The 11,360-nt window shown below is 51.9% G+C and overlaps 1 protein-coding gene across 13 annotated transcripts in view; it reads left to right on the forward strand.

The window, feature by feature from the left end:
- Window positions 1-11,360, forward strand: part of LOC135292869 (hydrocephalus-inducing protein-like) — a 45,027-nt gene extending 33,667 nt beyond the window's left edge. For 4 of the 13 annotated variants that reach the window (XM_064406930.1, XM_064406936.1, XM_064406933.1 and 1 more), the window contains 3 exons: window positions 381-10,249; window positions 10,606-10,723; window positions 11,046-11,360. In XM_064406930.1, coding sequence (XP_064263000.1) covers window positions 381-529 — 149 coding nt within the window. In that variant the 3' untranslated portion in view covers window positions 530-10,249; window positions 10,606-10,723; window positions 11,046-11,360. Of the gene's footprint in view, window positions 1-380; window positions 10,250-10,585; window positions 10,724-11,045 lie in introns of all 13 variants that reach the window. The other 9 variants (XM_064406935.1, XM_064406940.1, XM_064406938.1 and 6 more) reach the window with 5 other exon arrangements.

An 11,360-nucleotide genomic window follows, 5' to 3' on the forward strand; every position in this document is an offset into this window, starting at 1 on the left:
ACCTGCACAACTTCCCTGGGGAACCTGCTCCAGTGTCTCACCACCCTCACAGGAAAAAATGTCATCCCAAATATCTAACCTAAATTTCCTTTCCTTCAATTTCTACCCATTACTTCTTGGTCTGCCACTACAGGACCCCAGAGATGTTTGAAACTCAGCCAGCTGGTGGCTCCAATTGGAAACCAGCCCAAGGAATGGGTTAGGAATTAGAAGTCAGCCCCAAGGGATATCTGCTGAGGGAAGAGATGGGTCCATATCTTGTCCTGCAGCATCAGGAGCTGGTTGCATCCAGCTCAGAGTCAGGGACTAGCACTGAGGCAGGCTGGAAAAGACAGTGTAACAGAGGGAATGCTTGTTCTGAAATGGACATCTCTCCCCAGGCCGTGAGAGCAGGCTGCCCCTGCAGCTCAGAGGGGAAGGCCAAGGACCCGTGGTTGAACTCAGCTGTGATACTCTGGACCTTGGGGACATTTTTGTCAACACCCCCCATGTCTGTGAGATGAGCAGCAGGGCTGGGGATGGATGCTGATGGCTCCTGAGGCAGCAGCAAGCCTGGTGGAGCTGTGGAATTCCTGCCAAGCTGGGCAGTTGTGAGCAGGGAATATTTGATGTGCTGGTCAAATCTGGGGGGTCAGAAAGATGTGTCTGTTGTTCATGAAGCCTGTCTTGTTTGAAAAGACAGGAGTCTGTGAAGGAAGGCAAAAGCCTCCTGTGAAATGGAAAAGGTAAACCCCCTCCTTCCGAATTATCACAATTTCAGAATTAAAAGGGCTCTCAGGCAAAGATATGGGAATGGGAATAACAGTTTTTTACTAGGAAGAAAAAAAAACTAAATAACAATGTAATTTAGCACAAGCAAAAAACCACTGGCAGAGTGAGAAAAACCTGACACCCTGAGAAGTCAGGGTGTTGATAGTAGTCCAGCCAGATGGTGGCTGCTCCTCCTGGAGCGGCGATCTGCAGAAGGGTGTAGATCCTTTCTGAAAACGCGGCGAAGGAGCAGCTGGGCCTTGGTTCCTGATTCCTCTGGGAAATCCAGCGAAGAAGGCTGTCTGTGGTCTCAGAAATGCTTGTTTTATGGTGGCAGGGATGCTTGGCTCCTCCCTCTGGGTGGAGCATCTCCCAATGGGATGATGTAACTAATCTTACCAGCCACAGTGAGTAATTCAATAGCCCATTAGCAGGAGATTATCTTCCTGGCAGTGTCATTGTTCTTGAAAGAGATAAGAAAAACTGCCTAACCCCCAACAGATGGCAAAAATAGAATACATGCTTATTTTACAAGCCAGGACATTATCCACCCCTTATTCTATTTCCATCTGTGTCACAATGAAATCTTATACTCAGTTCTCACTTAAGACCAGGTTTCCCTGTGGTACCCAACAGGTTTCCCCATCTTTCTGCATTACCCACCAAGTGTAACCAGGTCCTTGAGCAAAAACAATCCCACGGATGGGTTTGTCTCTGCCTGAGGTGGGATTAATCCAGACAGTTTTCCCTAAAATACCCTTCATATGTACCACAGGGACTTTATCTCCATCTACTGTGTGCAAGGGTTCAGACTGGGCAGGGCCAGCTCGATTAATGGACCCTCGGCTGTTGACCATCCAGGTTGCTTTTGACAGGTTATTTTCCCAGTTTCTAAATGTTCCCCCACCAAGTGCCTTCAGGGTAGTCTTAAGGAGTCCGTTGCACCGTTCAACTTTGCCAGCAGCTGGAGCATGATAGGGGATATGATATATCCATTCGATACCGTGTTCTCTGGCCCAGGTGTTGATAAGGCCGTTCTTGAAATGGGTGCCGTTGTCAGATTCAATCCTTTCAGGTGTGCCATGTCTCCATAGGACTTGCTTTTCCAGGCCTAAGATGGTGTTCCAGGCAGTGGCATGAGGTACAGGGTAGGTCTCTAGCCATCCAGTGGTGGCTTCCACCATGGTCAGCACGTAGCGCTTGCCTTGGCATGTCTGGGGCAGTGTGATGTAGTCAATCTGCCAGGCCTCCCCATACTTGTACTTGGACCATCGCCCCCCATACCACAGGGGCTTTACCCGCTTGGCCTGTTTGATGGCAGCACATGTCTCACAGTCGTGGATAACCTGAGAAATACTGTCCATGGTTAGATCCACCCCTCGGTCTCATGCCCACTTGTAGGTGGCATCTCTGCCCTGATGACCCGAGGCATCGTGAGCCCATCGAGCCAGGAACAACTCCCCCTTATGGTGCCAATCTAAGTCTATCTTTGACACTTCTATTCTCGCTGCCTGATCTACCTGCTCGTTGTTTCGGTGTTCCTCATTAGCCCGACTTTTGGGGACATGGGCATCTACATGACGGACTTTCACCGTTAGTTTCTCCACCCGAGAGGCAATGTCTTTCCATATATCAGCAGCCCAGATTAGTTTTCCTTTACGTTGCCAGTTGGCTTTTCTCCACCTTCCCAGCCAGCCCCATAGAGCATTGGCTACCATCCATGAATCAGTATAAAGGTAGAGCTTTGGCCACCTCTCCCTTTCAGCAATGTCCAGGGCCAGCTGAACGGCCTTGAGTTCAGCAAGTTGGCTCGATCCACCTTCTCCTTCGGTAGCTTGTGCAACCTGTTGTGTGGGGCTCCATACGGCTGCTTTCCACTTCCGGTTCATCCCTACGATGCGACAAGAACCGTCAGTGAAAAGAGCGTAACGTGTTTCCTCTGCTGGTAGTTGGTTATAGGATGGAGCTTCTTCAGCTCTTGTCGCTTGTACCTGCTCCTCATCGTCAGTGAGACTAAAGTTTTCACCTTCTGGCCAGTTCGTAATTATCTCTAAAATCCCAGGGCGATTCAGGTTTCCAATACGGGCGCGCTGGGTGATGAGGGCAATCCATTTGCTCCATGTGGCGTCGGTGGCGTGGTGGGTAGTAGGAACCTTTCCTTTGAACATCCACCCCAGCACTGGTAGTCGGGGTGCCAGGAGGAGTTGTGCTTCCGTGCCAGTCACCTCCGAGGTGGCTTGAACTCCTTCATAGGCAGCCAAGATTTCCTTCTCTGTTGGGGTGTAGTTGGCTTCGGACCCTTTGAAACTTCGGCTCCAGAATCCCAATGGTCGACCTCGAGTCTCACCAGGCACCTTCTGCCAAAGGCTCCAGGACAAACCATTGTTCCCGGCTGCAGAGTAGAGCACATTTTTGACTTCCGGTCCCGTTCTGACTGGGCCAAGGGCTACAGCATGAGCGATCTCCTGCTTGATCTGGGTGAAGGCTTGTTGCTGCTCAGGGCCCCAGTGGAAATCGTTCTTTTTGCAGGTAACCAGGTAAAGAGGGCTCACAATCTGGCTATACTCGGGAATGTGCATCCTCCAAAAACCTATGGCACCTAGGAAAGCTTGTGTTTCCTTCTTGCTGGTTGGTGGGGACATAGCGGTGATCTTGTTGATGACCTCAGTGGGAATCTGGCGCCGTCCGTCTTGCCATTTCACTCCCAGGAACTGGATTTCTCGGGCAGGTCCCTTGACTTTGCTCTTCTTGATGGCGAAGCCAGATTCTAGCAGTATGTGGATGATCCTCTTACCTTTCTCAAACACTTCTGCCGCTGTGTTCCCCCCACAATGATGTCATCGATGTACTGCAGGTGTTCTGGAGCCTCACCCTTTTCTAGTGCAGTCTGGATCAGTCCATGGCAGATAGTGGGACTGTGTTTCTACCCCTGGGGCAGTCGGTTCCAGGTGTACTGCACGCCCCTCCAGGTGAAAGCAAACTGAGGCCTGCATTCTGCTGCCAGAGGAATGGAGAAAAACGCATTAGCAATATCAATAGTGGCAAACCACTTCGCTGCCTTGGACTCCAGCTTGTACTGGAGTTCCAGCATATCCGGTACAGTGGCGCTCAGCGGTGGAGTCACTTCATTCAAGGCACGATAGTCCACAGTCAATCTCCATTCTCTGTCAGATTTGCGCACAGGCCAGATGGGGCTGTTGAAGGGTGAGTGGGTTTTGCTGACCACCCCTTGGCTCTCCAGCTCACGAATCATTCTGTGGATGGGGATCACGGCATCTCGATCCGTCTGATACTGCCGGCGGTGCACTGTCGAGGTCGCAATTGGCACGAGTTGCTCTTCCACCCTCAGGAGTCCTACTGCAGACGGGTTTTCTGACAGTCCAGGCAAGGTGTTCAATTGCTTAATGTCCCCTGCCTCTACAGCAGCTATGCCAAAAGCCCACCTGAGTCCCTTTGGGTCTTTGTAATAGTTGTTCCGGAGGAAGTCTATGCCCAGAATACACGGGGCCTCTGGGCCAGTCACTATAGGATGTTTCTGCCACTCCTTCCCAGTCAGGCTCACCTCGGCTTCCACCAGGGTCAATTGCTGTGATCCCCCTGTCACACCAGCAATAGAAACAGGCTCTGCCCCCACATGTCCCGATGGTATCAGGGTACACTGCGCACCAGTATCAACTAGGGCATCGTATTTTTGTGGCTCTGATGTGCCAGGCCATCGGATCCACACCGTCCAGAAGATCCGGTTTTCCCTGGCCTCTCCCTGGCTAGAGGCAGGGCCCCTCTAACACTGGTTATTATTCCTCTCCTGGGTATACATACTAGAGGTCCCTTCAAGGGGATCTGACAGATCGTACCCAAAAGCTTGGTCATGGGAGGTTGAGGCTACCTTCACCTTGGTGGAACTCCCCCGGTTAGAGTTTCCCTCCTTGAGTTGACGGACCCGTGCTGCCAGGACAGAAGTGGGTTTCCCATCCTACCTCCCCATGTCTTCCCCGTGGTCACGCAGGAAGAACCACAGATTAGCCCTTGAGGTGTACCCTCTCTCTCTAGCTGGGGAATGTTGGGCTCTGACTTTGGGGCCTGTGACTCGTACGGGTGCTGCATTAACCTTCCTCATTTCCTCCCTCATCTCTTCTTTGAACTCCTTAATCACAGCTGAGATATGAGCCTGCATTGGGCCATTAATCATACTCTCGTAATTCCTAAGTTTGTTGGCAACAGAGCCCACTGTCTCTCGGTTAGTGTCAGCATCAATTGTTGCAATGAAAGTGGTGTACTGAGATGGCCCCAGATTTGCCAGACTCCACAGCATTTGCCCTGTGCACCTGACCTTGTCGGGGTCATTATTATGTTGTCCATCCCTCCCAAAGAGTACCTCTAATACTGCCACTTCCCTTAACTGTTGGATCCCTTCCTCCAGGGTCTTCCAACGCATTCTATGGTGGTGCTCCTGCATTCTCTCCCTGTGGACAAACCTCTCTCTGACACTCATTAAAAGCCGCTCCCAGAGAGAAAGGGATCCTGGCTCCCTTACAAAAATCTGATTCATACCTGAGTCCTGGGTTAAGGGTCCCAAGTTCCTTGCCTCACCACCGTCCAGCTGCACGCCTGTACCCATAAGGTCCCAGACCCGGAGTAGCCAGGTAGTATAAGCCTCACGCCCTCGTCGCACAATGTCTTTGTGCAGATTACGGAGACTTTTGTACGTCAGGGACTCAGTGATGATCGCAACTTCTGGCTCCCCTGTGGGTTGTGAGGTTCCTCCATTCCTATCTCTATCTGGGTGCTCTGCTTTCATCTTAGACCTCCTTGTTTCTACCGGGGCAACTGCTGCTGGCTGTGACTGCCTTTGTGGTTCAGCTGGAACCTGGACAGTTGTAACATTTGTGGGTTCCACAGCTGTACTATTAGACTGTCCCTCTTCAAGGCAAAGGGCGGGTTTCTCACCAGCTGGTGAAATGCACTCCTTCAGCATCTCTTGCATCTCCTGCATCTCCTTAACCAGCACCCTCACCCAATCTGGGTGGTTTGTTTCTGAGGCAGGCTGTGGGGCAGGGTCAGGCTCTGGAGCAGCAGCATCTCCAGTCTCTGGGGTAGTGTCAGGCTCTGGAGCAGCATCCCTAGTCTCTGGTGTAGATGTCAGGGTAGTTATCCAGGTTAATCTTCTCTTATCTCTGAGTGCTAAACATAACAGGCATATCAGCAACACCACCCATTGTATGATATCATTAGCACTTAGAGTGGATCTTAACCCTTCGAAAACTGATGGAGCAGACCCAAAAAGATGGTTAAAAGGTTGGGAGAAAGTTTCCCCCCGTGTCATTTCCTCACAGTAGGTACCATTATTAAAGTAACTCCAAAAACATGCAGTTAGTGTGTGATAGCTCTGAATCCATGTACCTGCCATCCAGAGGAAATTAAAGATCCATGAATCCTTCACCCAGAGGACAAACTTGATAACAGACACAGTGGCCTTAGTTATAGGACACATATTTAGATAAGGGCCTGTAAATGGGAAGTATACACTTGCGACCACATGCCACCCAAACCAGGGAAAACTAGACCACATGGTGGTACTTAAAAATTAAACTACCTAAGAACTGTTAATCCCTTTTTTTCTCAATGCCCTCGAGACCCACGTTGGGCGCCAAAATCTGTCTTGGTTTGAAAAGACAGGAGTCTGTGAAGGAAGGCAAAAGCCTCCTGTGAAATGGAAAAGGTAAACCCCCTCCTTCCGAATTATCACAATTTCAGAATTAAAAGGGCTCTCAGGCAAAGATATGGGAATGGGAATAACAGTTTTTTACTAGGAAGAAAGAAAAACTAAATAACAATGTAATTTAGCACAAGCAAAAAACCACTGGCAGAGTGAGAAAAACCTGACACCCTGAGAAGTCAGGGTGTTGATAGTAGTCCAGCCAGATGGTGGCTGCTCCTCCTGGAGCGGCGATCTGCAGAAGGGTGTAGATCCTTTCTGAAAACGCGGCGAAGGAGCAGCTGGGCCTTGGTTCCTGATTCCTCTGGGAAATCCAGCGAAGAAGGCTGTCTGTGGTCTCAGAAATGCTTGTTTTATGGTGGCAGGGATGCTTGGCTCCTCCCTCTGGGTGGAGCATCTCCCAATGGGATGATGTAACTAATCTTACCAGCCACAGTGAGTAATTCAATAGCCCATTAGCAGGAGATTATCTTCCTGGCAGTGTCATTATTCTTGAAAGAGATAAGAAAAAAACTGCCTAACCCCCAACAGATGGCAAAAATAGAATACATGCTTATTTTACAAGCCAGGACAACATGACAGCCCCAAAGTCTCTGTGGCGTGTCAGAAAGCTCAGGAATGAACCTGCAGGGCTTGGATAAACATCATTGGTGTGCGTCCCCCAGAGCACAAGCAGCCCCCCAACAAGACTTCAAAGCTGAGGGACAAAGCTTCCCCCTTCAGCTCTCCACAGCAGCTCCAGGGAGTCTCTCTCCATTGCAAGGTCTCCTTTGTCAGTCTACAGTGACAAAAGGTGCCTGCAAGAGGCATTTGCATTGGAACTCTCCCCAGATGGGTGGAGGAAGAGGTGATTCCTGAGGAAAGCAAAGTGCATCACCATCTGGGAAGACACCAGCATGAGTTCCCCACAACTCTAGGCCATTAATTGGTGCCCAAAAAGTAGGTAATAAAACAGTGCTCCATAGTGTGGGGCCCATAGGGCAGGTATTTGTTTGTTCATCACCAGCAGTGAGGGGGAAGCTCCACCACAAAATCATTCGCCCGTTCTTCACACAGTACTAGTTTTATACTTTTTTTTACTTCATGGGCACATTATACTTTCCTAACCTTCATCTCATAGCATATTTTCTAATTACATGATTAAAAAGCCCTCATGGCACACTTGCAGTTTCTGCACAAGGTGGTCATCACTCTTCTGCTGGTCATTTTGGATGAAGGCTCAGAAGGCTTCCTCAGGCATGAACTTCTCACCTATCATTTCTGCACAGTCTACAAGACTGTCTGCTCAAATAGCCAGTGGTTACCATTTGCGGTTAGCTTGTTCTGCTAAATTTGCTGATTTCTAGAGAGTGCCTCATTCGCATCCCCTGCTACAAAATAAATGCTTCTTTCAGCACAGCTACAGCTTTTAGCATAACTCAAGAATTTCCTCATTGCCTCGGCACCAAAAAAAAAGTGAAGTAGGAGGGGGCAAACCAGGGAGGGTGATGGGGCAACATTATCTTATTGCCCAGGCATTCCTTGGGTAAAGCAACATCCATCCATGGGCCAGCACTTTAGCTTGGATGACAATGCGGACAAAATTGCTGCCCCTTCCTGCTGCTGTAGCTGACTCCAAATCACGAGAAATGTGCCAACTCTGCCAAAGACTGGCAGACATGGTGAGATAAAAAGAGCTAGTCTGCTGAAAAGGAGACCAAATGAATGTTTTCTAATGCCCCCTTTTCATCCTTTCCCCAGCCAAGCCAGAGCAATGTCCTTCCTCCCTGTCACCAATGGTGACCCAGGCACGGGATGCAGCGTGGGGACAGAGCCCGCCGCTGCTCTCAGTGCCCTGCCTTGCCCTTCCCTGCCTGCCTTGCCTGCTGAGTCCTGCCCTGCCCTTCCCTGCCTGCCTTGCCTGCTGAGTCCTGCCCTGCCCTTCCCTGCCATGCCGTGCGGTGCCCGGCCAGCCCCAGGAGCCACCCTGCCAAGCTGTGGCGCCTGGTGAACAGCCCCCGGGTCCGCTCCGTGCGCTGGGACAGCCGGGCCCAGGGGCTGCTCGTCGACCGCTCCCTCTTCGAGCGGGAGCTGCTCGGCCCGGGCCCCGCCTGCAGGGGCGGTGGCGCTGGGGCGGGGCCGGTGCCGCGCCCCTTCAGGGCCGCGCAGTTCCGCAGCTTCGTCCACCAGCTCTACCGCTACGGCTTCCGCAAGGTGCCGGGCTGGCTCGGCGCGGCTGCACCGGACGATGCCGGGGGCTGGCTGCACTACAGCAGCCCCTGCTTCCGCCGCGACCGCCCCGACCTCCTGCTCCGCGTCAAGAGAGCAGGGAATAAACCTGACCTGGTAGGAGTTGCGTCACCAAGCTGGGTGTCCCAATTTTGTGCTGATGTCCATGGATAAATTTGCTGCAGGATGACAGGGGAGGCCAGGCTGAGCGACTCTTGAAGGAACAGGGGAAAAAAAGAGAAGTAAGGACTCAGGGTAGAAGTCCAAATCACTGCCTAAAAGTAGTACCAGTCTGCTGGTATCAGTCCTGACCCACAAGCCAAACAAGGAGCAGAGCATCAGAGGCCAACCGATTGAAAAATCACAGTAAATCCAGTAAAAAAAGGAGAAGCTTGAATGAGCCCTGATTAGCGAGACCTAAGAGGACAGAGGGAGCACTTTGGATCCGTTCCTTAGCCAAGCTGGTGCAGCCTGCAGGCCTCGTGGGGAGCTCTGTCCCTCCCAGCTCTTCCTGCCAGAGCTGATGCTAGAGTTGGAGCAGCTGCTGCTCGCTGCAGACGGCACTTTGTAGATGCCAGGTAATGGAGCTGGTTCATGACTCAGCTGCCAGCAGCCCTGAGCTTCAGCTATTTCAGTGGGGACTGAGGTCTCTCTGTCAGCACAGAGAAAGAACAAGGCTGGGCTTCTTTGTGGCAGCTGGGGCTGTCTGTGTTTCAAGCTCTCGTGGGTGCCCTTTGCACTACGAGGGCTGAGATTTTATTGAGATACTTCAGTGTTTGGAAACACGCTTCTGAATACTTGGAATGATCCCTGTTCTTTGAAGAGCAGGCTTCAACTTGCCAAGTTAGAGTCTGCCTTTCAGGCCATCTCTGACAGTCCCTGGTAGAAGGACAATTGCTGCCCAAGGGAAAGGTGCACAGAGGCCAATACTGACTCAGTGTTCCCTTAGCTTCCCAGATGCCATCTGACCAACATCTCCAGGAGGGCTGCCCTGCATGGCAGGAAGAGACAGAGGAGAGCCTGTGACCATTGGACAGGTAGACTTCCTCTGTTTGTAGATATATTTAGAGATTTCTTTGGTTCCATTTATCAATGCTTATAGTTCCATTTATGTATTATAGTGTTCTGTTTATATGTCCATATATTTATAAATCTGTATAGTTAAATGTGGATATGTATAGAGTTTCAGAAGTGATATAATTATATTTCTATATATGTAATTATATTTATAGATTTTCAAAGTTAAATTTACATATAAGTAGAGTAAAAAATATATATATGTATGAAGTTATATTTATAAATGCGCACAGTTATCTAGTAAGAGGAATATGAGTGTTTTACTGAATAGATTGATGTTTGTGTAGGTCTAGGATGCATTTTTTACTTCTTTCCCCCATGGCTGCCTTTTTCACCTCTTGCTTTTCCCCCTGTGCCCGCTCTGTCCCCTCTCCCTGGGCTGGGTCCAAGCTGGCGGCCGGGCCGGGCGCAGCAGCAGCTCCAGCCCCGGGTGTCCCTGGAGCGCTGGGAGCTGCCAGTGGCCCCAGGCACTGTCCCCTGAGGAGCTGCTGAAGGACGGTGAGACTGAGGGGGCTGAGGGGGCTGAGGGGGTGGTGGCGCTGAAGGGATGCTGACCCTGAGCTGCTGCTGGGGCTGAGGGCTGTGGGGCAGCCCAGGGCCATGGTGGCACTGAGGTGACAGGCAAGTGGCACAGGCTGAGGGGATGGCGGGTCTAAGGGGACGGGATGGGTCAGAAGGGACTGAGGGGGGTGAGAGGACTGTGAGGGGCTGAAGAAGCTGAAGGGGGCTGGGGGTTTGCCGAGAGCATGGTGGGGCTGAGGGGATGGAGGGGCCAGCAGGGAGCACAGAGGGCTCCGGGACTGCAGCTCTGCCAGGCCTTGGAACCAATTCCAGAGCCTCCACTTTTGCCACAGCTGTAAGGAAGACTACGAGGACAGCCGGAGACTGCCAGGAGCCAGCAGGGAGAAGCTGAGTGCCAGCAGCAGGAGCAGTGAGCAGGACCCTGCTGCTGCCAGCCTGGAGAGAGCCCGGGTGAGGCCTCAGGGCCGGGGAGGCAGGGTGGGGCTGAGGCTGGCGTGGGCTGTGGCCGTGGGCCCTGCCCGTGCTGGGGCTGCTCAGCACAGCTGCCCCGGCTGGCACAGGGGCTGTCCTTGGGCAAGGGAGCTGTGCCAGCTCTGCCAGGGCTGTGGGACGGTCCCACCGCGGCTGTGCTCACCACAGCCCAGCCCGCTCGGCTGCTTTCTCTTTCTAACCCTCCTGGGGAGGCTCTGACATTTCCTCTTCCCTGATGGAAGTGCAGCTGCTGCCAAAGGAAACGTCCCCATTCTGACTCAGTGTTCCCTTTGCTTCCCAGATGTCCCATCTGCTCTCCGTGTCCAGGAGATCTGCCAAACTTCGTCTGCAGGATCAGAAGAACTGGTGTCCTTTGGCCACCTCCAGTTCCCACTGAAGATGGGAGCACCTGCAGAGCAGAGGGGACCAGCTGCAGCTCCAGGCCCAGCTCTTGCTGGTCACGGCTGAGTCTGTGACAAGCTCCAGGAGCTGCTGCCATCTCCCTCCCTGTTGGCAGCTCCCTCCCTCCAGCCCACAGGCCCTGCCCATCCCCTTTATTCCCTCCCAGCTCACCCCTTCGCTTTGCCTTCCCTTATTAAACAGTTTGTCTTTTTCA

The sequence above is a fragment of the Passer domesticus genome, unplaced genomic scaffold (assembly GCF_036417665.1).
Source record: "Passer domesticus isolate bPasDom1 unplaced genomic scaffold, bPasDom1.hap1 HAP1_SCAFFOLD_55, whole genome shotgun sequence".
NCBI lineage: Eukaryota > Metazoa > Chordata > Aves > Passeriformes > Passeridae > Passer > Passer domesticus.